Genomic DNA, 26,297 nt, shown 5'->3' with positions numbered 1-26,297 from the left:
GTAATTTCAGAGTAGGATTTTTGCTTGACTCTCATCTGTTGTTAAACTACCATTATTATCATTATCTGCATTATGTCTTCTATTAAACCTGAAGAATGGCCACTCTCTAGTACTCTGTCAGATTTATTGTATACTGTGGTATCAGTGGGACACAAAATATTTTCTAGACATTGGAGTGACACGGTGGAATTAACTACTGAAGAATGATAGATTGTCTGTATAAACATGATGAAATGGGAGAAAAATGGTTGTGACAGCAAATGGGTCTGTTTAAAAACCTTGCCAACTTTGGCAGCCATTAATTATTTTTTTATGTCAAGGTATTTATTAAGTGATAGCTATCAGTATGATTAATGTTCACCTGGTTTGGGGGTATTTTGTTTTCCTTTCTCCTCTTTCCAGAAAAGTACCATGTATGTTGCTTGCATTATTCATATATTTGTAGTCCAGTAAACCTGAAATTTTATATTGGGATTTTGCCTACCTTTGGACATGGAGCAGTTGGAATTATTCTTGATGTATAACAGGAATTTTTTCCAACGACATTTCATGATTTATTTTGTGTAATTGCCCTGGTATGTGAGGTAGTATCATTTATTGGATCAGCTTCTGTTGGTGAGCAAGACAAGTCATCGAGACACAATGAAAATAGCTGATAGTAAGGTCATTGTTCAGCTCAGCTGAACTAGAAGTGGTGGTATTGGGGGAAGGAAAAGATGCATAGGATTGTATTAAAAATAATGCTACTATTTCACAGAAGCAGCTGGCTATTTGTACAGCACCAACAGTATGCTGGGTGCTTGACAGACAGATACGAAGGCAAGGCCTTTGCTAAAAAGAGCTTACAATCTAACCACGAAAAGAAAAGGAGTACTTGTGGCACCTTAGAGACTAACAAATTTATTAGAGCATAAGCTTTCGTGAGCTACAGCTCACTCGAAAGCTTATGCTCTAATAAATTTGCTAGTCTCTAAGGTGCCACAAGTACTCCTTTTCTTTTTGCGAATACAGACTAACACGGCTGCTACTCTGAAACCTGTCAATCTAACCACGCAATCTACAACCCCAGGAGTAAGGAATGGGCAGTAACAATGTAAAATGAGTGAGCGATGAAGTTTAGCACCCCTCCTCATAGTTTCCTGTTTTGTTTTGTTTTTTGTTTGGATTTTGTTCTGCTGTATGTGTGTGTGAAAGGGAACTGGCTATCTGATTGAGCAGATTAAATAGACTATGTCTACACTGCAGCGTTTTGTTCCCAAAAGTTATGCCACTTTAATTAAAGCGTTTTAATTAAACTGTTGTTGCATGTCCATGCTATGCTCCTTGTGTCAGCAGAGTGCATCCACACTAGCAGCTCTTGCATTGATACAGAGAGCAGTGCACTGTGATAGTTATCCCACTGTGGAACTGGCCGCAGGTGCTTTGGGAAGGGTTTGCAATGCTTCATAGGGCAGGTACTCTGTCACGTGATGCAGGTTTCTCAATTCCATAGTTCCATGGACATCTTACTAGATCAAGGCAACTCCCAGCAAAGCGTATATTGGCTTCTTTGTTACTTTAAATGCCTATTTATTTCTTTAAGTAGCCTGTTGCTTGTTTGGGGGCTTTCTGGCAGGGAGGGGGGATTTCTGCTTTAACAAGCCTGTATTGGCTTCTTTGTGTATGTAATTGCCCATTCATTTAAATTAAGTAGCCTGTTGCTTTTCTTTAAGTAGCTTTGTCATTGAAGTGTGTGGCTTGTTTTTGGCTTGGTGAGTGGCAGAAGATGGTGCCAAAATGGGATTGGTTTGGTTTGGGCTTGCTCTGAAAAAGCAGTGTAGCTTTTTTTATCTTGTAGATCTGGAAGCAAGAGGAGAAAGAAGAGACCTTGTCTACACTGCCACTTTACAGTGCTGCAACTTTCTCGCTCGGGGGGTGTGAAAAAAACACCCCCCTGAGCACTGCAAGTTTCAGCGCTGTAAAGTGGCAGTGTAGACAGTGCACCAGCGCTGGGACCCGCATTCCTAGAGCTGATAGCTATTCCCCTCATGGGGGTGGGTTTTTTACAGAGCTGGTCGAGCTCTCTCCCAATGCTGGTGCCTTGACTACATAGCCACGACACTACACTACACTTCACAGCCACGTTAAAGCGCTGTGAGAGTGAAGAGTTTTGTTGCCAAAAGTGGCATTGCAGTCTGTACACCTCCACGCTTTTGTCGCCAAAAGCTGCCTTTTGCTGACAAAACTCTGCAGTGTAGACAAGGCCATAGAGGGATGGTTGTGAGTGAGTCACTATGCAGGGTAGAATGATCTCCCCTCTGTAAAACCACAGTGAGCTGAGATTGGATGGTGATGTCAAAATGGATATTTTCCTAAATTAGCTGCCAATGTGTAACATTTGCTTAAAAACATTGCTGCTCTTTGAAATGGAAATTCACATAGCTGTGTTGCTGCATCAGATCTCCTTATTTCTTAAGGAAAATAGACACTGATACCATTTCTTCAGGGAAAAAAGCAGAGGCAAGAACAGGAACCCTCTTGGCAAGGAAACTGCAGGTGTAAACAAACTGATTTGCACTGTTTTCACCCTGTGGGCTATCAAAAGGCAACTCTTGGTGGTCCAATTAATCAAATATTAGGTGAGATACCACAGTTAGAGGGAAAATTGGGTTTGGTCATTACTCTTGTAGTTTCTACTGTCCTCTTTCTTTGTTAGTTGTCTCTCTGTTCCTCACTCTATTTTTCTTCTGATTGTTTGTTTTTTCCCTTTATACTGCTTTTTTATTCTTTAAGGTCCAAGCTGTCAGAGACAGAGTAGCCTTGTGCTGCTATACAGAAACAATTTGCCTACATTGCCAGCTGTGAATGAAATTGACTACGATTCCAAAATTGGAGTCATTTTCACTCACAGCCAGCACTGTGGGGAAAGTGCTTCAAGGCTAGAATGCAGGACCATTCTTTCTTGAAAAAAGAAAAGGAGTACTTGTGACACCTTAGAGACTAACACATTTATTTGAGCATAAGCTTTTGTGAGCTACAGCTCACTTCATCGGATGCATTCAGGGGAAAATACAGTGGGGAGATTTATATACACACACAGAGAACATGAAACAATGGGTTTTATCATACACACTGTAAGGAGAGTGATCACTTAAGATGAACTATTACCAGCAGGAAGGGGGGGGAAGAAAACCTTTTGTGGTGATAATCAAGGTGGGCCATTTCCAGCAGTTGACAAGAACGTCTGAGGAACAGTGGGGGGTGTTGGGAGACAGTCTTGGGAGACAGGCCAGTCCTTGCTTACAGACAGCCCCCCAACCTGAAGCAAATACTCACCAGCAGCCACACACCACACAACAGAACTACTAACCCAGAAACCTGTCCTTGCAACAAAGCCCATTGCCAACTCTGTCCACATATCTATTCGGGGACACCATCATAGGGCCTAATCACATCAGCCACACCATCAGAGGCTCGTTCACCTGCGCATCTGATATATGCCATCATGTGCCAGCAATGCCCCTCTGCCATGTACATTGGTCAAACTGGACAGTCTCTAAGTAAAAGAATAAATGGACACAAATCAGATGTCAAGAATTATAACATTCAAAAACCAGTCGGAGAACACTTCAATATCTCTGATCACTCGATTACATACCTGAGAGTGGCTATTCTTCAACAAAAAAACTTCAAAAACAGACTCCAACGAGAGACTGCTGAATTGGAATTAATTTGCAAACTGGATACAATTAACTTAGGCTTGAATAGAGACTGGGAGTGGATGGGTCATTACACAAAGTAAAACTATTTCCCCATGTTATCTCCCCCTCCACCCCCCACTGTTCCTCAGACGTTCTTGTCAACTGCTTGAAATGGCCCACATTGATTATCACCACAAAAGGCTTTCTTCTTGCCCCCCCCCGCTTCCTGCTGGTAATAGCTCATCTTAAGTGATCACTCTGCTTACAGTGTGTATGATAAAACCCATTGTTTCATGTTCTCTGTGTGTATACATAAATCTCCCCATTGTATTTTCCACTGAATGTATTCGATGAAGTGAGCTGTAGCTCACGAAAGCTTATGCTCAAATAAATTTGTTAGTCTCTAAGGTGCCACAAGTACTCCTTTTCTTTTTGCGAATACAGACTAACATGGCTGCTACTCTGAAACCTGTTCTTTCTTGGAAACTGATCGACCATAATCAACAAGCTGATATGATTACAAACTGACTTAGTTTTTTTGCTATGATTTTTTTGTTAGGTGCACACTGTATTTCTGAAACAGGTATCTTCTAAATTACAGAAGCCCAGATTCATAAAGGGAAATAGGTGTTGCAACACTCAACATTGCAATGCTTAACTTTGAAGTGCCTAGAAAATGACTCGAACAAAAAATGGGATCTGCAAAGCCTGAATTAGGTGCCCAGACTTCCTGTAAAAAGAATGGGAAGAGGTAGGCATCTAAGAATCATCCAAAAAAGCCAGCATACTAGATGGGGAACTACCTAACAAGCTGATGAGAAGGGTGAATCCTAAACCCTGCCCCTCTCTTCTTCCATCACAGCCAGGAGCTGCTCTCCTGGAGTCAGCTGTGTAGGCACCTATGCCATTTCTTCTGCACATGCCTAACTCTATCCAAAAGAGCCAAGCGGGAGAGGAGGAGGGAACACCTGTTATTCCCTGGTTTGTAGACTATGCTGAGGCTTAGGCAGGCGATAGGTGTCTGGATGTCTTGGGGGAGGAAGCAGTACTTATGCTCAGAGGTAGAAACTCAGGCCCCTACAGAATTTTTACAGCAAAAATGTAGGTGCCAAGATAAGTTTAGGCATCTACAGCATTGGGCAGCAACTGAATGGGGGGAGGGGTGTTGTGGATCTAGTAGTACCTTCAACTGGGCTTTAGGCACTTAAGTCCCTCTGTGGTTCTGACCCAAAATGCCCTACATAAAATAAGCAAACATTGCTTAGCTATTGTAACTATAGAACTAGAGTAGAGAATATCTCGAAAAACTGGTGAACTACAGCTAACCTGCAAAATTTCCCTTATGCCTTAGGAATTTATAAAACAGACAATAAATATAGATGCAGGTTTGCAGCTTAAATACCCTTGATGTTTGAAAGATGAATTCAACAAGGTTCCTCTGTGTAAAAAAGTATGAAGGATCATATTTTAACTGCAAACAAAAAAGCTATTAGAAATGAAACCTGAATATTTCCTTTAGTTTCCCTGAAGTTTAGTTTCAGAAACATTACTGTTTTATTTCCTGAGAATAAATAAATATTACAGAGTTGCTGCTATATTTGCTGGAGTTTTGTTTTATTTCTGCAGAAGAAAACAAAACAAAACAGATGAACTGCTGCTGTCTTCTTAGAGAACATGGAAAAGGGTTCTAACTGAAAATCTTTCATTTTTTGCTTTAATGCTGTGCAGTGGAAAATTTCATTTCAAATTCAAGGAGCTAGATGCATAAGTCTTATTATTGTGAAAGTTCTCAGTGAACCATGACAAAAATTGAGCAGAGTATCATGCAGGTTGCCAATCTATGTGAAATATGGATTTCAAATCCTTTTTATTAGTGGAGGGGAAAATCCAGACCAAAAAGAGTTGCAAATTAGAATGAAATGTCTTAGGGTACTTTTTTATTTTTATTTTTTTTCCTGTGGTAAGACTGCATAATTTGAAAATGATTATAAACATCCAGGGAGAAAAAACGGAGAAGAGGGAGGAAATGCAATGAAAACATGAATTTAATTTTTAATGTATCAAAAAGTGAAATGCAAACAAGATTGTGAAAGTGATAAATGTTAGTAGTTGTAGTTCTTTTTAGGTGTGCTCTTTAAGGGTGAAATTTACCCCTTCAAACACACAGCCCAAGTATTTGGACTTTGTACAGATGTTGAGTGAGGAAGGAGGAGCAGTGAGATAGTCATAGAGTCTGTTGGTGGGTGTGGCCATGAACTGACTTTCTGACCTGCAGTTTTGGGCCACTGGATATGTGTATCTCTAGCCAACACCAAAACTGGCATATTCAGAGCCTTTGTGGAAAAATACCTCGCTCTCCACCAGGTAGGGTGTGCAGAGTTTCCTAGCATGCTGCTCCTTTGGAGCCCCCTCCCTCTGTAACAGGCTTTAGAAATGTGGAAAGCCTTATGTGGACCCTTCACATTTGTGTGAATTTCACCATGAGCACAATATAGCACTAAAGAAGGCTAGATCCTTTCTTGCTAAACTTACCGCAACGCTGAGATGCTTCTGTGATGTCCACTTTCCTGATCTACACATGGGGGATTGAACCAGGGATCTTTAGAGCTAAAAGCCTCAGTTGCCACAGTTTGAGCTATGGATCCAAGGCACTGTAGTCGTGGGCTGTAACAGCTCATATCCTTTATGGTTAGCCCAGAGAGGCATTTTCACCACTCTCCAGTGGGTAACATTTCCACCACAGGAGATAGAGAAAATAAAAAACAAACCCAGTTTCTCTATTACACTTGTGGTATAGGAAGTAAGGCTATCTGTTATCCAGGGCTGAGTAACACTTTACAGAGTTACGATAATAGTGTTTGGCAGGGGATCTAGAGGTACTTACATAAACTACAGTCGGTCAGTTTTAATACCTTTATCAAAGTGCCCACAGTTCCTGTTTCAAAGCAGATGAAATCATAATCCTAGGCAACAAAGTAAATCTAAGTAAAAAGTAGTTTTAAAAAAATCAGACAACCACTCCTCCCTTCCCAATGCTTGTTAACTTTATGCTCCCATAGAAACAAACTGCTGTAGGCCAGCTTCCTAAAAGTTCTAGTCAAACTAATTATTTTCCCTCCTTGACTTCCAAAGCTTTCTCAGCACTTCATAGTGTGATGTCAGTCCTGGCTGAAAAAGACTAGACACAGCTCCTCTTGAGGTCTCTCTGACACTGGAAAAAGCTCTACTTGTTACTGCACTTAGCCCTCTTTGAAGCTAGGACTGAGCCTCCTGCTACTGCTGGGGAAAATTTCCTTCCCACACCACCTCTCAGAGTACACCTCACAGTATCTCCCTTCCTATTGCTCCAGTGCCAAAAGAGAGTCATAGATTCCACGGCCAGAAGAGGCCATTGTGATCATCTAGTCCAGTGGCTCTCAACCTTTTCAGACTACTGCACCCCTTTCAGGAGTCTGATTTGTCTTGTGTACTCCCAAGTTTCACCTCACTTAACTATTTGCTTACAAAATCAGACATAAAAATACAAGTCTTACGGCACACTATTACTGAAACATTGCTTGCGTTCTCATTTTTACCATATAATTATAGAATAAATCAATTGGAATATAAATATAGTACTTACACGTCAGTATATAGTATATAGAGCAATATAAACAAATAATTGTCTATGAAATTTCAGTTTGTACTGACTTGGCTAGTGCTTTTTATGTATAGCCTGTTGTAAAACTAAGTAGATATCTAGATGAGTTGATGTACCCCTGGAAGATCTCTGCATACCTCTAAGGGTTCATCTACCTCTGGTTGAGTACCACTGATCTAGTATGACCTCCTGTATAACACTGACCATAGAACTTCCCCAAAATAATTCTTAGAAGTTCTATGGTCTGTGTTATATAGGAGCTTAGGCTAGATCAGTGGTTGAGAATACAACATGATCCTTCATAAATTGTTCCAAAAGTTAATCACACTCTCTGTTAAGAATTTACACCCTACTTCCAGTCTGAATTTGTCTAGCTTCAACTTCCAGCCATTGGATCATGTTATAGTTTTCTCTGCTAGACTGAAGAGTCCATTATTAAATATTTGTTCCTTACGTAGGTACTTACAGACAGTTATCAAGTCACTCCTTAACCTTCTCTTCATTAAGCTAAATAGACTAAGCTCTTTAAGGGAAGAGACAGGGCCTTTCTGCTGTTGCATTGAGCGTGAGTCCTGCAGCCCACCTTTCTCCTCACTGCTGTCTGTCTAGCCCAGAATTTGAAGACCTGGTAGTGGGAGGGAGCCTGGTGCCTTATTCTCAAACCAATCCTCACAACTCCAAAAGTACTCCTCTTCTCCCTGCAGCACACACCACCTGAGGGCCTCCTCTAAGAGTCAGGAGAAAACCACTCAACTCCATCAATTCCACCTCACCTCAAGTCCACCAGTCCCTCCCCACATAACCCAGCCCAATACTTCTTAATCCACCATGCTTCCCCCTCCCCAGCACCTCATGGAGGCTCCTGGAGGTAGCTTCCCTATGTGACAGCTGCAGTGGTGATGGTGGTAGTTGTATGTAGGACATTTTATGGCCTCTGGCTGTGGAATAGCTAGCTGGGTACCCAGTCATCTCTGGTGATAGGCTAGGTGGTAGGTTGGAAAATGGAGTTCTTCAAGTGAGTGTTTCCATGAGTGCTGGAGGTGTCACTAAGGAAGTGCTTAAAAGTATAAAATATATTTGTTTATTTAAAGTTGAGAGAAGAGTATTTACTCAGAGAATGACTTGTATGGCTGACTGAGAGCCCCATGTTAAAGTTTTGGCAGCACACCGTCCCTGTCAATATTGCTCTTCCTGGGTTTATAATGTACCAATTGATTGGCACATTATATACAATTGAAGTGTCCTGCCATCTTGTCCCTATGCCTTGTCCTTGTCCTGCCATCCTGTCCCTATGATTGTCCCTATGATTGTGCTTTGGGGTTACCTTGTCTTAGAACTTTTTGGAGATCTCACTGTGGTCAGATGAGTTTTTTCAGATTTTTTCTATTAGTATTTATAAGGCCTAATGCTCTCATCTGTAATTCTCTAGCATGTGTCTCTAGCTTTCTTAACAATTCTTACAATTCACTGTGCTGTTATTTTTTAAAAATATGAATAACTAAGACATTTTAACTACAAATAAACCTGTCTGAGGGGTTGCATTTGAGTGACATTAAGTGGGCTATTTCCATCCTCTTCACATACCACAAATTCTGAATGTGCTTCCTCCAGAGAGCTCCAGGCTCTTCATGTCCAGCAGAGATTTTGTCATCTTCATATTTATACACTGGCACTAGCCCACAAAGCCAACTCTCAACCAAAATAAGTTAATTTTCAATTACGCAGTTTTCATCTTCAGGGCTTGTTTCTAATGTGTACCCAATGGATCACAGCAGTAGGATTTTGGGGAGAAGCTCATTATTTGCGAAGTTCAGATTTCGAACCCGCCACTGTGAAGTTAACTTAACACAAAGATTGTTATAGATAAATATATATATATATATATATATATAAGACATTTTCACCAGCAATGCCTGAGTCTTCTGAACTGTTACTTAAAGTTCACTCTTAGGGGATGAATTTTGTAAGGCATTTTAACTTTAAAGGTGCTAGTAGTGGCATCAGTCCCATCGTTAAGCACTAATGTTAGAAATCCTGGTTCCTGGTGCCAACAGATTCATGGCTCATTTCTATCTGGCTTAGTTAAGCACCTTGTTGTACCTCACATTCGTGATTATTAGTTCTAATTCAAAACAAATTTGAATGCTGGCAATGTGATGAAGACATATGTAGCAAGTAACTGTTGGCAACCAATGCACTAAGCAGTGTTCTGTAATCAGAGCATTTAAATATTAATTCTCTGAAGCCAAATGAGAAGCCATCTTCATGACTAACTTCTCAGATCATTTGGCATGAGCCCACTGGACCCGATTCTTCTTTCACTCTGGCTTTTCACCAGTGACATGCCACTTACTTCAGTGGAGCTATGCCAGGTTTATACCAGTGAAAATGAGGGAAAAATCAGGACCAAGGAGGACCAAATTCTGGTTTCTGCTGTATATAGTATGCAAACATCTCCTCAGAATCAATGAGCATGCATGTTAGAAGATAAAATTTGACTGCAAATTTCACAGGGCTAACTTTGGACGTCAACTCCTATAAGGCACTGGAGTGTATATAAATAACCACCTGGAACAAGATTGTCCACAAATGCATAATGCACAAATGCAAAATGCAGCCTCACATAACATAGCTTACATATCAGGTGATGTGGAAGAGAACACTTAATTTTTCAAAGTTGAGGGTGGTCAAATACTTAAAGTATTGCATGACCATGGCAAGTTGTGCTAGGACATTCCCAGAACAGAAGACAGAATCAAAATAGTTTTATTCTACCATATACCATTTTATAACACAGCCTTATAAGATATAAAGAAACCGACTAAGGGTTTTGATTTTGTTTATTTATGTATTTATTTTACTTACTTATTTTGTAGGGCCAAATTAATTGGTTTGACAAGCAGGAATGTCTCAGTTGAATTCAGTGGAGTGTGCCCTCTGCCTTTACAGGCTTAAAAAAAATTGGGCCAGATCCTTGGGTCCAGCTGAGCTCTGATGGGGCAGAGGAGCAAAGCTGGCTTAAATCCACCTTTTCACTTCCTCTTTCCTTGGGGTAATCCAGGTTCAGGCTGTGACATAAAAGAGTATAGCTACTGGGATGCTTTAATTCATGCCATCAGTAACTGCCCCTTGGGGGTAATTCCATCAATCCAGGATGAATGGAGCATACTGCACTCTGGTCATGCCTCCTTCCACGTTGTATATTTGGGAGATGCATCAGGGAGTGATATAAAGGAGAATCCCTAGCCACCTTGCTAGGACAGTTTTCCTTCTTTTTTGTACCATTGGTGCAGTGGGGCTGCAGGTTTGACCTGTGAATGCCATTTAAAATGGTAAACCGGGGAATAAGTACTTTGTTTCCATTTCTGGAATTTTCTAACATATTTTTCCGCTCCTCAAATCAATATAAGCTGAGAGTGCTCTGCACCTTCACGAGTTGCTTAGCGCCTTGTTGTCAACATAGCCTCATGTCTCAGTTATCAGCACAGTATTATTTTTATATCTTAGCCTTTGTTTTCATCTGATTCCATTGTTAACTTAAGGTTGATTGGCTTAATGCCTTGTTCATCTTGCAGATCAGTGAACCAGGCTCTTTGATGCCATATTTCATAAATAAATTTGTGAACACTGAATAAATAAGCGTTTATTAAGCATATCAACCAGTGTTCAAGGGCTTCAGAAATTTTGCAGACTGATAAACTGTGTTGTTCTGCAGTGATAAAAACAGGTGTTTCCATTTAGTTACCAAGTCTACTCCCACCTGAGAATCCCAGATAAGTAGTCCAAATTACATCTAAGAAGAAAATTTGCCAGAGCTTAATTACTTTTCATCAGGGTGCCACAGATAATGAGAAGCGAAAAAGCTCCAAACCATTGGAACTATATTGTAGTCTATTTAATTCTCCTAATTTAAAAACCTGCAGTTGAATTCTATACTTAAAAATAAACCTTACAGCTTTAATAGTAAACTGGGATGAATTTCTAATCACCAAATTATATTCCTTCTGCTTGTGGCATTAGATAAAAGTAAACTTTTGTTCTGGAGCGTAAGTAGCCTTAATAATGTTGCTGTTATGTCATTTCAGCAGTATATGTTTTCCCCTTTAATCAGCTTTTTTCCTGTGTTGACTTTTGCTCAGGTTATGGCCATTTTATGTGTCTTTATTGATAAAATTGATGTTATCATACCTGTCTATTAGATCATAGTTTTCAATGACTAGATCATACTGCTGGCAAATCCTTGTATCTTCTTCTCTTACTCCCATCAGAAGTGTTTCTGCTCATGATGTCAGTAGTTCAGTGCATCAGTTCGCTCAATCCTATTCAAGTCAAGGCTCTCATTGTAAAACTTGATGTGACTGATCTGTGGGAGAACTTTATCAGTAAGTCACCAGCAGAATGGGTCAGATCTTCAGAGTAAACAATTGCCGCTTTGAAAAAGCTGGTCCTCAATCTGCCAATTCTACTCCACTATTTCATCAGATAAGGAGTTATTTTGATTTGTTTTTTATTTTCATGTAAAGTGAATTTAATGGAAGACAGGAATTCTCACACCAGATCAGACCAGTGATCCAGATAGTGAAGTATCCTTCAGTGACCAGTACCAGATACTTCAGAGGAAGATGAAAGGAAGAAATATGTGGAATAACCATCACATAAGGGGATTTTCTGCTTCTTAATAGTTTGTTTATGCCTGAATCATGAATGTTTATATCCTTTATATTTTTATTATATGTATAATGGGAGGATTCAAGTATATTACATAAAACTGTCTAATCCTTTTTTTGAATCCTGATAAACTCTTAGCCTTTGGCAATGAGTTCCACAGGTTGATTATCCTGTGCACAAACCCCCCCCCTTTTTTATCTGTTTTAAATGTGCTGCCTTTCAATTTAATTGGATATCTCTTTGCTCATGTATTATGAAAGGATTAATAGGATTATCCAATTAATGGGGCTGCAGAGAGGTTTGGAGGGGCCTGAGGCAAAATCTGAAACTGAGCCCCTCTTCCCTCCTCCCCCCAAAAAAATTATCACTGAGGAGAAGTGGGGGGCAGGGAAGGGGAAGTTGGAGAGCAAATTTGCACCATATTCACCCTGCAGTGGTGGCTCAGCTTCTGTCACACCGGGTTTGGCCCAGTTCCCCGCTCAGGACATTGTGACCAGGTGCACGGGGTTATTTGGGTTTGGTCTGGCTGCCCTTCCATCATGATGAAGAGACCCCTGGGCCAAACCCGAGTGGCACTGTGACCCTTCGCACTAGGTTGCAGCACCACTCAAATGGAGGGCCCAGGGCAAAATGCCCCTTCCACCCTCCCTTCCCCAGAGGCCTTGCCAATTGGCCTTCTCTATTCCAGTGATTGTTTTATATGCCTCTGCCACATGCTTTCTTATTTGTCTCTATGTAATGGTCTATCTACCTCTAAATAGGGCTATTATTTTCAGTCTCCGTCATATGGAAATCTTTTCATGATTCCAATCATTTTTATCTCTTTTTCCATTTTCCTGTATCTCTTTAGAAATGGGATGACCAAGATTGAATGGCGGACTCCAGATGTGAGTTTGCTATTGATATGTATAATGGTGTTACCATATTTTTAGTATTACTTTAAATGCAGTTATTTGTATAGTCTAATGTTGCTTTCTGACCTCCACTTGGAATAATGTTTTCATTGAGCTGTCCACAGTGACACATTGTTTTCTTTCCTGGTTGATTCTAGTTTATTTAGAACCCATTGATATATTAGAGTAGTTCATATTATTTATTCCAAGGTGTATTACCGCCACTGTTCTGCCTATTTGTTCAGCTATGTTTGGGACCTGTGGAATTCTTAACAAACTTCTCTAGTCCTGACTATCCAGAATAATTCTCAGTCTTTTGCAGATTTTACCCCTTTTCTTGTGAAAAATGTTGACTGAGAGTCTTGGAGACTGAATTCCTCCATGTATCCACAAAATAGGTGTAGTGCAGGCAGTGGCATTCCAAATCAAACCACAGCACAGAGTGTTTCAGTCCTTGATCAGAGAGAGAGAGGACATCTAGCTATGAGAAAGTAGGTCAGTCATCATACCCTCTCAATCAGTCTTTCTAAGTCTGCTGGATCTGAGGAATTACATTTTGGAATAGAGCTGCAACAAACAAACAACAGAAGAAGAAGATGAGTAGTGGAAGCCTAATCACTAGAATCATTTAAAACTCAAATGGATAAAGTAGGAAGTAATATACCATAGGGGAGAGTCTTCATTGAGATGATCATGGACTAGACCCAATGGATTTAGCTACACTGATGTAAATCTGTAATAACTCCATTAACAGTAGTAGAGTTACTCAGGTTATACACAGGTGTAACTGAGGTTGTAATCCAGCACTGTAGGTCTAAGTCATCTGTGATCTCTGAGATACTGTGGTACAATACAATTTGATTAACAGAGTAAAATATACCAGAGATCTGCCATTTAATTTGTGAGAAGAAAGTGAAACTAATCTGTCAGCTTCTTATGCATCTTAGTTGTATGGGATTGGAAAGATTGAAACACCTGCAAAAACAGAATGCTCCATACATTTTAGGATAGGATGTTCAAAAGCACTCAGTGTTGACCTAACTCTACTGCTCCTGAGGTTGTTTTTAAAACTAATAGCCCAGCAGATTAGGTTATTACCTAAGTAATTTTTCTAGATTGCTTTGAATACGTCCTCCTTTATCATCATCATCATCATGACAAGATGCAAGGACCCTATCTGGACACTAGCAAGCAAACTACTGTTATTCTCATATAGGTTTTCAGGGAGAGGGAGCTCGGAAGGCCCAGAAGCAATAAGAACAATTAGGTACTCAGGTGGGAGGCAGAAAGGTTCATAAGAACAACTGCCTATAGGTGTTATAGAAGGTCACTGCAAAGGAGGGAGCTCACAGATGATAATAGCTGTGGATGTTGATGTTGTGGTGGTGATGTTGCACTTTGGTGTGATGTGACATAACACAGAAAAGAGATATCACTAGGTAGAAGGCAAAGGTAGGATGAAAGAGTTTTGCAACATCATCAGGAAAAGATTCAGAAATGCACTCTGAGCTGCATCCTTAGCCTTTCAGGGAATAAAAGCCTTGAGGGAAGGCCTGGTCAACCTGAAGACTGTTTTCTTTGTCACCTCAGGTGAATCATGATGCCCTTTTTATCTGTTATATTAGTATTCCTCTTGGCATCCTCGGATTCTTATTTTGATCTTCCTTAATCCATGTGAGGTGGTAGTGCAGTGTCTGAGTGGCCAAGTTAAGTGAATTTCAAGTTTTGATGACATTAGATTACATCTTGAGTGGGCCTCAGAGGAAGAATCCACTGCCTTGTGTTCAAAATAATATATTGATTGATCTGAATGAGATCAGCAATATAAACAAATTGCAGGTTGAGAGTGACTTTATGGCCAATTACCTGTGTGAAGTACTTTGACTCTGACAAAGTACTGTTCCTTGACTGATGCTGTCAGCCATAGGTATAAGCAGACCTTGAAGGTTTGAATCATGCTGTTTTCTACAAGACTACAAATGCTAGATTGGCTTTAGGCTGCAGGTGGAGATCTGGGGTTGAAAGGCACAGTGGTGTGGCTCTTTGGTGGATATGTTTTTAGCTTGAAAGTGGCAAGCCACTCTGCAAAAAAGTATCAGGATACTAATCTTTCACTGCTCCAGACTCAGTATGACCTTATGGGTGAGCAAACTATTGCATATGTATTGATTATATGAAATAAATATGTGGTTTGAGCCATAATTTAATCAAGACTAAAAGAGTCTTGGAGGAGAATCATCCAAGCACAATATATGTTTGCATCATTGAAAATAATTAAAGTGTGAAGACAGTCAGAAAAGTAACTGTACAAGTGACTTCACAAGGTTCCATGTTTGTTTTCTATGAGTGATGATTCCAGATTGGTTGCCTCAGTTTACAAGTCAAAAGGATGCTTTAGTCTGCACCAAGGAGGTGTTAATGTTAGTCCTCACTAGTGTGTCCTGCACTTACTGGCCTACGTGGACCCTCCTGCCATCTGCTAGAACAGCAGTTCTCAAACTGTGTGTTGGGACCCTGGTTTAATGGGGTCACCAGGGCTGGCGTTAGACTTGTCGGGGCCAAAGACAAAGCCCAAGCCCCACCGCCCAGGGCCAAAGCTGAAGCCCGAGGGCTTCAGCCCTGGGTGGCAGGACTCAGGTTACAGGCCCCCGGCCTGGGTGTGAAGCCCTTGAGCTTCAGCCCTCCCTCCCAGGGTGGTGGGACTCGGATGGGCTCAAGCTTTGGTCCCCACTCCTGGGGTCATGTAGTAATTTTTGTTGTCAGATGTGGGTCACGGTGCAATGAAGTCTGAGAATCCCTGCACTAGAAGTTCCTTAGTTTACACAAAGATAGACTTTTTGAAACAGGACTACATTGGCATTCACTGGGGAACTTTTAGGGTCCAAACAGGCCAGTCAGTACACGACAGGCTAGTGCAGACTAGCATTTACACCGCTCTGCTGTGGCCTGAGTAATGTGTAAACAAGCCCTTAGACACTGGACCCTAAGTGACTTGCCCAAAGTCACACAGAGTGTCTGTGTCTGAGCTGGGATTTGAGCACGTCTTCTGAGTCCCTATATAGTGTTTTAGTCTTAGCCCTTGTCCACACTACAAAATTAAGTCAACTTTATCTAATTTGACCTCAAGCCCCTGAATTAATGAAGTCTATTGTGATGTCCTGCGATCCACAAGACTACAAGGTTAAAAATATTTCCTGGCTCTTGCGGAGAATGGATCCACCACTCGCCTGTCTTCCATTCTCCTCCTCCTCCTCTTCCTTATCCACCATATCATCCTCCTTGTTGTCCCTAGTCTCACATATCTGTGAGGTGTCCACGTTGATTGTGGGGGTCATGCCCAAGAATCGCATGCAGCTCGTTGTAGAACTGGCATGTGTGGGGTTCAGCACCAGAACAACTGTTCGCCTCCCTTGCCTTCTGGTATGCTTGGCAAAGTTCTTTTATTTTCACGTGGCACTGCTGTGTGTCCCTCTTGTAGCCCTTCTCTCCCATTCCACGAGCGATCTTTGCATAGATATCAGCATTTCTTCTACTGGATCAGAGCTCTGCCTGCACAGACTCTTCTCCCCACACAGCAATGAGATCCATGTGCAGACCAGGCTGGAGCACATTTGGGGCATGTAGTCTCCATGATCAGCTGTGCTCAAACTGGCATGCTCCCAATGCTGATCAAACAGGAAATGGGAAATCAAAAATTCCTGGGGCTTTAGCAGGGGAGGGGCTGTTTCCTGTGTACCTGGCTGCATGCAGCAGAGTTGAGAATGATCTCCAGAGCGGTCACAGATGAGCATTGTGGGACACCACCTGGAGGCCAATTAAGTCAAATTACACAACGCTGCATCTATACTACCTCGCAGTTGGCCTATGAAAATCGAACTAAGCGCTGCAGAGGTGGTTTACAGAAGTCAACATCAGAGGCGACTTAGGTTGACATAAAGGACCCAGTAGTGTAGACACATACATTAACAGGTCGACTTAAGGCGGCTTCCTTTGACCTAGTTCTAGTGTAGACCAGGCCTTAATAACACACAGTGCACAGATACATTGAGTAAGAAAGGGACATTTTTACACTGAGAGACAAGGTGGGTGAGGTAATATCTTTTATTGGAGCTTCTTTTGTTGGTGAAAGAGATGAGACACAGACCCTGTTTCTTCCTCCAACGGGAGTTGATCCAATAAAAGATATTGTCTGTCCCACCTGGTCTCTCTAATGTCCTGGTACCTACACAGCTACAACAATATGGCAAACAACATTTTTACATTGACATATTATACCTATAATTGCACTTTAAAAAACTAGTGTGTCATACTATTTTTGGCTCATTGCTTTTTTTAGGAAGAGAAAGGGACTAATGGTTGAAATGATCTTACATTTACATATCCCCTTTAATCTGTAAATGTTTTTCAAACTATACATGGAAAGGTTACTTAATCTACCATTGAAAAGTAATCACTTCTGGAACTGGAAGGCAGCAACTGTTGAGCAGCTCAAAGCTGAAAATGAAGAGGTTGCTCACCCCTGGTACTAGTCTAGTCCAAACCTGGTTACCTAGTGAAATAAAGTGGCAACTTCAAGAAGGAAACAAGTTAATTTTTTTTAAAAAGGGCATACTTTTTTGGTAAGGGAAGTGAAAATTTGAAGTTATCACCCCCTAGCATTGCACCCCCTAACATTTCAATTACATCCCTTAACATTACATTTCTTTAACTTCCATTATCTATCATATAGTGAAACCGTTGATAAGTGAGGAATATCTGGCATAAATATATAGAATACAATTACTGAACTGTTCATCAATTTCTGCAGATTGTATTTGAACTGAAACCCTCTTTTAAGTGAAGAGAAAATAAAGGAATGAACTTGATAAAGCTGAATGAAAGCCCAGGCACCAAAGAATAAAATAATCATAATTAGATCTCTTAAATAAATTGACTAAATAAACAAATCTGCTTGGTGTCATTGTGCAATGCACGTTATCTATAATGAATGTTGTCCTGATAAAAGAATAATTAAACCCAATTAAGTAATGCATGCACTGTATACCAAGGCTTTATGGCCATTACTGGTAAAAAGAAGAGGGAAGACCAGAAGCCAAATCCTGATCCTGTTGACTTCAGTGGCAAAACTCCTGGAACTGGTCTCAAGGAACCAGTTTATAAGAGTCATCTGGTCTAAATCCAGACAGGTGAAAGCCCTGGTCTTGATTCTGCTCTGTGTACTGTCATTTTCCTCCATTCCATTGAATGGAAATATGGTGATGTTCAATGGTAAAGCCACCAGACGATTAACTGTTTGTTAACTGAAGTACAATGGGGATTCTAGAAGGTCCAAAAGTTCTGGTGGACAGTCTCAAAGCACCTGGTAGATAATCTGGATACAGAATATGTTGCACCCACAGATTTTCATCTACATGTATGCTGGATAAGCATAGGAAACGATTTCTAAGGTAGTATTTTCTCTGTAGCCCAATTTTTATATTGCATTATTGGTCTAAGGACTCTAGTCCCTCCTGGTTAAATCATCTGCTAGAATCTACACTTCTGTCCCCTGGAAGAGATGATAACTCTGTACATTAGTTGATTCCCAAATCATAAAACATTGGGGGTTTATTATATGAATATACTGAACTCTCAGGAAAACTGTGAAGAAAAATACCAGGTGCTCTTGTCCTAAGAGAACACAGTTGTCTTCTGATCATATTCCATGAAATGCTGTGGCCAACGGGCACTCAGTGCAACTTGGTATAGGGAGAGGAGCCACAGAGGTGGCATTAAGCCACTATTTTGCTCTCCCAATCATGGGGTCATCCAGGCACTGATCTGGTCCTCAGTGAAAATTAGCTGCTTCAATTATACTGATAACCAAGGGCCCTAAGGGGCCATGATGATAGTGGCAGATCTCAAATGTGTAAGCAAGTCCTGACCACACCCCCTTTTCTATACAATATCCTTTACGTGAGTGGAAGGTGGGGTGGTGTAGCAGTGACTATGGTAGGTTTGTGTAGTTTTAGAAATGAAGGGACTGTAAACCTGACCATGGGTATTGCCATACCAACTGTAACAAGACTAATCAATTAAGGTGGGCTATTATCAGCAAGAGAAATGAAAACTTTTGTGGTGATAATCAGGATGGCCCATTTCAAACAGTTGACAAGAAGGTGTGAGTAACAGTAGGGGGAAAATTAGCATGGGGAAATAGTTTTTACTTTGCATAATGACCCATCCATTCCCAGTCTTTATTCAAGCCTAATTTAATGGTGTCCAGTTTGCAAATTAATTCCAATTCTGCAGTTTCTTGTTGGAGTCTGTTTTTGAAGTTTTTTTATTGGAAAATTGTGACTTTTAGGTCTGAAATTGAGTGACCAGGGAGGTTGAAGTGTTCTCTGACTGGTTTTTGAATGTTACAATTTTTGACATCTGATTTATGTCCATTTATTCTTTTGCGTAGAGATTGTCCTGTTTGGCCAATGTACATGACAGAGGGGCATTGACTGGTAGTGGATGGGTCATTACACAAAGTAAAAACTATTTCCCCATGCTAATTTTCCCCCTACTGTTACTCACACCTTCTTGTCAACTGTTTGAAATGGGCCATCCTGATTATCACTACAAAAGTTTTTCTTCTCCAGCTGATAATAGCCTACCTTAATTGATTAGTCTTGTTACAGTTGGTATGGCAATCTCCATTTTTTTCATGTTCTCTGTGTGTATATATATCTTCCTACTGTATTTTCCACTGCATGAATCTGATGAAGTGGGTTTTAGCCCACAAAAGCTTATGCCCAAATAAGTTTGTTAGTCTCTAAGGTGCCACAAGTACTCCTTTTTGTTTTGCTGATACAGACTAACACGGGTAAAACTCTGAAACCTGCCTAATAAATGTGCCCCAATGAACCGTTTTTATTAGTTCTCTGTAAACTGGGGAGATGGGGCCCTGCTGTAAATACAGAATTTTAAAATCACACTCTTCATCTTCATATTAAGAGAGGTGCCTTGATTGTAACCTCTTCAAGGCAGGGATTGTTTGTTCCCATGTGTTTAATGGGTACCTAGCATATTGTGAGTGCTAGCGCAATACAATTATAAGGAATACAAACTGCTGACACTGAATTTGGCTACTCTGATGGATATAATAATGATCAAAAGTCCATTTGCAGAGCCTTTACTACTATTAGTGACCATTTATTCCTGAGGGTAGCACCATCAAATTTAGGGGCTGGGGGGTGTTTGCATTAGAATTTAACGAGACTACTCATGTGAATATACGCTCGTCTGGGGGAGCAAGGACTCCACAGTCTGACCCCAAATGATTAGAATTTGCAAAAAGCTGTGGGCAGTACATCCTTGGCCTATTTCATTTTTGAAGCACTTATGTGACAGCTGCTGTCTTGGCCAATACACTGGGGATGAAACCAGAGCTGAAAGCATGAGTGGCTACAGCTTGAACTAAAGGGCCAAGGCTCTCTAAGTGGGAGCTGTAACCATTCATATCTGCTGTGGATTGATGCAAAGTGGGACTTGTAACACACACTCACAGTGGGCTACATTTACTTTCATCATAGATTGAAAGGAGTCATGGAAGCTGACTCTTAAAGATGCCATATTTTTTTCCTGTGAATAATTAAGGGCCTGATTTGCAAAATTACATGTGCAACTGTGTGCCTATTTTGCATGTGTGGTTACTGTAACTGCCTGTGCAAATAGGATATTTGTATGTGCCAGAGGCCAGGTAGATGTGTAGCTGATAATTTAAACATGTAAATACTCTCTTGGGAATGCAATCACATTAACTGCATGTGTAAATTAGGCAACCATTTCTGTGTTTCAGTTTGTTTATGTACCAAAGCTTGTTCAGGCATATAATAGTTTTTATGATCATTAGAGATGGGAAAACCACAGAAGGTTTGGAGGTTTGGTTTGTCTAAGTACCAAAACGTGTGGCTATTTATACAAATTATCCAATCCTCTTGAGGTTCTTCTGGTTCTTCCAGGGAGCCCAAACATAGTTCACATTTCTGTAGCTGGTCCTGGCTGGACTCCAGAATTGCAGAGGCATGTGGGGACGAAGTAATCCAAACTCTTTTGACGACCACAGAAAATATGGCTTAGGCTGGTTGTGACTTAACCTGATCTGATTTGCTCGCTGCGATGGCAGTAGCTATAAAACAACAATAGTTATATGGCTTACAATTTGTTACTGTAACATTTGAATTGTGTGAGCCTGTTGGGTTTCTTTCTGCATAGAGATTGTGTGAATCTTCTGAGTTTACTTATTCTCATCAACTCTGCTAGTAAGCTTCAGCTGAAGGATTGAATGAGTGGTGTCTTTGAGACCTGTGCTGCTAATTAGGCCATGGTTTTGCTAGGGCTCCAGTCTACACAGGTGAAGTGAACTTGGCTGTGTGCACTGGGTTTAGAGTTTGGTTCTTAAAATACAACATTACTGGTTAAATTGTAATGAAACGAGAAGCTGTTTATCACTGGACACAAAACAGGTGTGTTTAACAATGTATCTCACGTGCTGACGTTTTGAACTGGAATGCCTTTTAAGCTGACAGAAAATGTGAGTTTTGTGCAGGGGTGGGGGAGTTCTTCTGTTGAAAGTGCTTAATGAGCTATGCTACAATTTTTTCAACGCTAGGATTCTGCCAAACATCTGGCTGGGAAGTTGCCCTCGGCAAGTGGAGCATGTGACCATCAAGCTAAAACACGAATTGGGCGTTACGGCTGTAATGAACTTCCAGACCGAGTGGGATGTTGTTCAGAATTCCTGGGGCTGTAACCGCTATCCAGAACCCATGAGCCCAGAGGTCCTTATGAAACTGTATAAAGAGGAAGGTCTTGCTTATGTCTGGATGCCAACCCCAGACATGAGCACTGAAGGTAATATTCAAACCTGTCTTACAACTGGATAAATAATAGCAAAACCTCACATTGCTTTAGTGTTGTTGTTTTCTGAATAATTTTTGTTTATTATTACTGTGATAGTAATTGGTAACTTTGTTGTGTTGTCCCTAATGAATTCTGTCATATTTGTCATATGCACACTTTGTCATATGCAGAGAGGTCATCCAAACGATTTCTGATATATATCTTCCTTTCTCGGTATATCCCCATCCCCTCTGAAAATTGGTGACTGCTTGAAAACCTTTTCTTTCAGCACTGATTTAGTGAGAATGCAAATTCATCAGGTTGATGACCATTGGCTTGCACATCAAGACAATGAAATTGCCATAACGGCTGGTTTTAACCAAATAAGGAGTGCTAGGTTACCTACTCTGGTTCCTTTAGTACACCACTCTCTTTGCAGTTGTGTGCCAGTCTATTGAGCCACTGTATTGTCACATATAATAATTTGTAATCATATAGGATATGCATAGCACGTCAAATTGTAACGTAAATTAGGACATGTTATTTGGCTGTTACAATCCTTGGTTCATTGATTAAAAAATAGATTAAGTGATAAGAAACCATGGATAAGCAGGAGTTTGGAAAACTTGAGTGGTTTACAATACTGGAAAATATATAGGATAATTTTTAACTATAGTGAAATATTGGTGTCACAGAGAGAGAACGGTCATGTCAGTTATATGCATCAAGAGAGGCAGGAGACTTGAAAGAAAAATGAAATAAAAAATATGGATTGGCTTTGTGTTAATGCTCAGCTATGCCAAATCAGAGTCCTGAAAGGGATACAGTAGTCTGGAAAGGTTGAGAACCACTGATTTATTACACACATTTTAGTGCAGATCACCATGTGTTGTCAAATAGGTCCTGGGTCCAAGTTATGTGGACTTTTGTATTACCTCGACCTATTACTTAGCAAAATGTGAGGGTTGAAGGCAGTGATGAGCTGTCAAAATCTTAACAACCGGTTCCCTCCTCACCGCATGAGGGGGTCGTGGCCCGCCCCCACCCCCCGGGACTCCTGCCCCATCCAACTCCCCGCATTCCTTGATGCCCCCTCCCCCAGGACTCCTGCCCCATCCACCCCCCTCTCCTGTGCCCTGACTGCCCCCAGAACCTGGCAGGAGGGTCTCGTGGGCTACCATAGTGGGTGCCCACCCCACCCCTAAGAGCCAGAGGCACCTGCCGGGGGGCGAGGTGGGGAGTCCCAGTGGTGCTTACCTGGGGTGGCTCCCAGGAAGCATCCGGCAGGTCCCTCTGGCTCCTGGGGCAGGGGAGCATAGCTAGGGGGGAGCAGGGGAAGTGGCTGGAGCACCCACGGGGACAATTTGGTGGGTGCAGAGCACCCACCGGCAGCTCCCCTCCCCACCCCGCGCCCGGCCCCAGCCGCCTCCACCTCCACCTCCTCGGCTGAATGTGCCGCCCCCTCTTCCCACGAATCAGCTGTTCGCGCGGGAAGCCGGGGAGGGCTGAGAAGCAGGCGGTAGCTTCCCACTCAGGCCCAGGGAGTGGGGAGCGAGCTGGAGTGGGGAGTGGTTCCCCTGCGCGCTCCCCCGGGTTACCTGCCGTGGCGCGGGCGGCCCTCCTCGCAACCCCCGCCCCAGCTCCCCTCCACTCCGCCTCTGCGGGCCTGAGCATGAAGCTGCCACTTGCTTCTCAGCCCTCCCAGGCTTCCTGCGCGAACAGCTGGTTTGCGGGAAACCGGAGGCGGAGAAGCAAAGCGGGGCGGCGTGTTCAGGGGAGGAGGCAGAGAGGAGGTGAGGTGAGCTGGAGCCAGGCAGGGAGCTGCCGGTGGGTGCTCTGCACCCACCAAATTTTCCCCGTGGGTGCGCTCCAGCCCCGGAGCACCCACGGAGTCGGTGCCTAAGGCACCACTTTTGGCCGGTTGTTAACAACCGGTTCCAGCAAACCGGTGCGAACTGGCTCCAGCTCACCACTGGTTGAAGGTCATTTGGGAAAACTGACACTACAGTTTCACATATAGGCCAGATTTTTAGGAAGTGCTTCGCATCCACCCTTTTAAAATCGAACCTTTGTAAGGCATCTCAATGTGGACACCCAAAATCACTAGTCACTTTTGGAAATCTTAGGCCTAGCCTGTGCAAAAGGGTACTTAATTTCTGACAGTCCAGAAAACCTATGTAGACATTCATATTCTCTTACCAGAGAAAGAAGAGAAACTAGCTTTAATAGATTTCTCTTTGCCTGCCACTATGACTTCACAGTACAGCAGAATAGAGAAACATATTGTTAACAGTGATCCTCCCTTTCTTTTGTTCATGGGAATGCTCCCTGTTTTTAATCCTAGGAAGAATACAGATGTTGCCTCAGGCTGTCTGTCTCCTGCATGGGCTGCTAGAGAATGGACACATCGTCTACGTGCATTGCAATGCTGGTGTTGGCAGGTCCACAGCCACCGTCTGTGGCTGGTTAAAGTATGTGATGGGATGGAACCTGAGGAAAGTGCAGTACTTTGTGGTCTCCAGGAGACCAGCTGTCTACATAGATGAGGAAGCTCTGGTTCGTGCCGAAGATGATTTCTATCAGAAATTTGGACCTCTTCGCTGCTCATGCAAACCTTAGTGGTTGAAAAGCTGATTGGAGGAGGGGAGAGATTCATCACAAAGTTGCCAACCCCAAGCATTCAAAATTCATAAGTCAGACCCCCCAAATTCGTGTGTGAGTGAGAGAGAGTGTGTGTGGAAAATCATGAGATTTAAAAACAATAATTAGTTTAGTCGATTTTTATTTGCCTTCTGTTTTTTAGCCTTTGGGGTTCTTGTTTTCAAACTTTTCTCTGCAACCAGGAGGGCTAGGAACTTACTTTGCAAAGTGAAAGGTGAGATTCTCATGTACTCATGTGACTCTAGGAGCTGGGACAAATATCACAAGATACAGCCATGCGAGATGGCAAGACTGTGGTAAGAAGAAGGTGGAACAATTCAGAAGTGCTATATAAAGAAATAAAAGTCAACGGTGTGGTTTTTGGTTTTTTTCTGGCTTGGGTAGTCAGGGTTGTTTGACCATTTCAGGTAGAGCCTTCTGTTTTGGTGTGTTTACAAAGACATTTATAATGAAATGGTCTGACTGAGAAAAAGAAGGAAATTGATTTATGCAGTTCTGTTTTTGTAACAAACAGCAAGTTAAATTCAATTAATTAGGCAAGAGCTGCCCTTTCTCTCTCGTTTAGGTTTATAGTTAATGTCATTTAGTAAAATTTACTGCTGTACTTCGTTATGGTGCTGAGTGTACTCTAGATGCTGTGCATAAAGGTGGGGAAAAGTTCCATTTATACATATTTAATCTACTGCAAGGCAGAACTCCTGGTTTATTAGATTATCCTAGACTGTAAGATTTCTGGTGCAGGAACTGTTTTTGTTTTCCTTGTCTGTACAGTGCCTAACACTGCCACAATCCTTGATTAGGGCCTCTTGGTGCCTCCACAAGATAAATAACAATAAAGAAAATTGAGTTAAAGCAGAAGGCTCTGGTGAGTGAGAGAGAGTGTGTGTGGAAAATCATGAGATTTAAAACCAGGCTCTGCTGCCTGGTTTAGAGTTCCCAAGTGCAGTGTCCATCGCATTCCCCTATTTGGCGTTGCTGGGAAGTTCTGCAATACCAGCTGTCTCTTGCTCCTGTGGAAAACAAGAGCTTCCATTGCTGCTCAGACATTGCTGTCCCATTAGCTAAAAACTAGGAAGGACACCACTAGGCTCCAGAGTCCAAACATGCCCCACTCAGCCAAAAATAGATGCTGCAACTCATGACCTTGAGGGGAGGAAGTGGAGAAATTCCTCCACTGAGGGTCTGATTGGGTGGGAGAGTCGCTTGTTGAGGACACAAAAATTAAGAAACTAATTTCTAGAGGCAGATGGCTGCGCTAATTCCCTTTTCCAGTTATTTTTAGAAAAATGGTTTGTCCATATAGAGATTTATTCCATGATAAAGAGGTGCTGAGAGACATATGTGACCTTAATTATAAGGAAATCCTTACTGGAGACTTGTTAGCAATCTCACTGTTACAATATGCTGGGCACTGTTCATGGAGAATGTCCATCATAATATATTTTGCTTTATCTTCTACCCCTCAGATGCCAAGAAGCCAGTGGAAGTTATTTTAAATGTATGTATTTGATCATCACTTTATTTCAGATTTCTGTTTTGAAATAATGTATGTCACCAGACAGATACTGGATGAAACTATAGCGCGATGTTAAATAAAAGCCTTATGACACTTCCATAAGTTTTGCTCACGTGTTTGTTATTTGTACTTAAGAGCGGACAGTAGCCATTAGAACCATAATTGTTTATTTCTGGTCTCCCATGGTCTGACTGGAACAAGAATGTGTTTTCTATCGATATGCCTGACCTTGTGAACTAAAGGGTGTTGATGATGCCCATCCTACTCAAGGAGCACAAGAGTTTGCCAGAATGCAACTCAGCTAGGGGCATACGCTTAAGGCTAGAATGTGACTTTAGGCACAGCCTTGAGGAGACATCGCGTTGCAG

The 26,297-nt window shown here is 41.7% G+C and overlaps 1 protein-coding gene across 7 annotated transcripts in view; it reads left to right on the top strand.

Moving 5' to 3' along the window:
- Nucleotides 1-26,031, top strand: part of EPM2A (EPM2A glucan phosphatase, laforin) — a 105,336-nt gene extending 79,305 nt beyond the window's left edge. For 6 of the 7 annotated variants that reach the window (XM_038393894.2, XM_038393892.2, XM_043511149.1 and 3 more), the window contains 2 exons: nucleotides 21,523-21,764; nucleotides 24,097-26,031. In XM_038393894.2, coding sequence (XP_038249822.1) covers nucleotides 21,523-21,764; nucleotides 24,097-24,371 — 517 coding nt within the window. In that variant the 3' untranslated portion in view covers nucleotides 24,372-26,031. The remainder of the gene's footprint in view (nucleotides 1-21,522; nucleotides 21,765-24,096) is intronic. The other variant, XR_006280022.1, reaches the window with a different exon arrangement.
- The last annotated feature ends 266 nt before the right edge of the window (nucleotides 26,032-26,297 follow it).

This window comes from Dermochelys coriacea, chromosome 3, assembly GCF_009764565.3.
Source record: "Dermochelys coriacea isolate rDerCor1 chromosome 3, rDerCor1.pri.v4, whole genome shotgun sequence".
Taxonomy (NCBI): domain Eukaryota; kingdom Metazoa; phylum Chordata; order Testudines; family Dermochelyidae; genus Dermochelys; species Dermochelys coriacea.
This window is presented reverse-complemented; position numbering and strand designations above follow the sequence as displayed.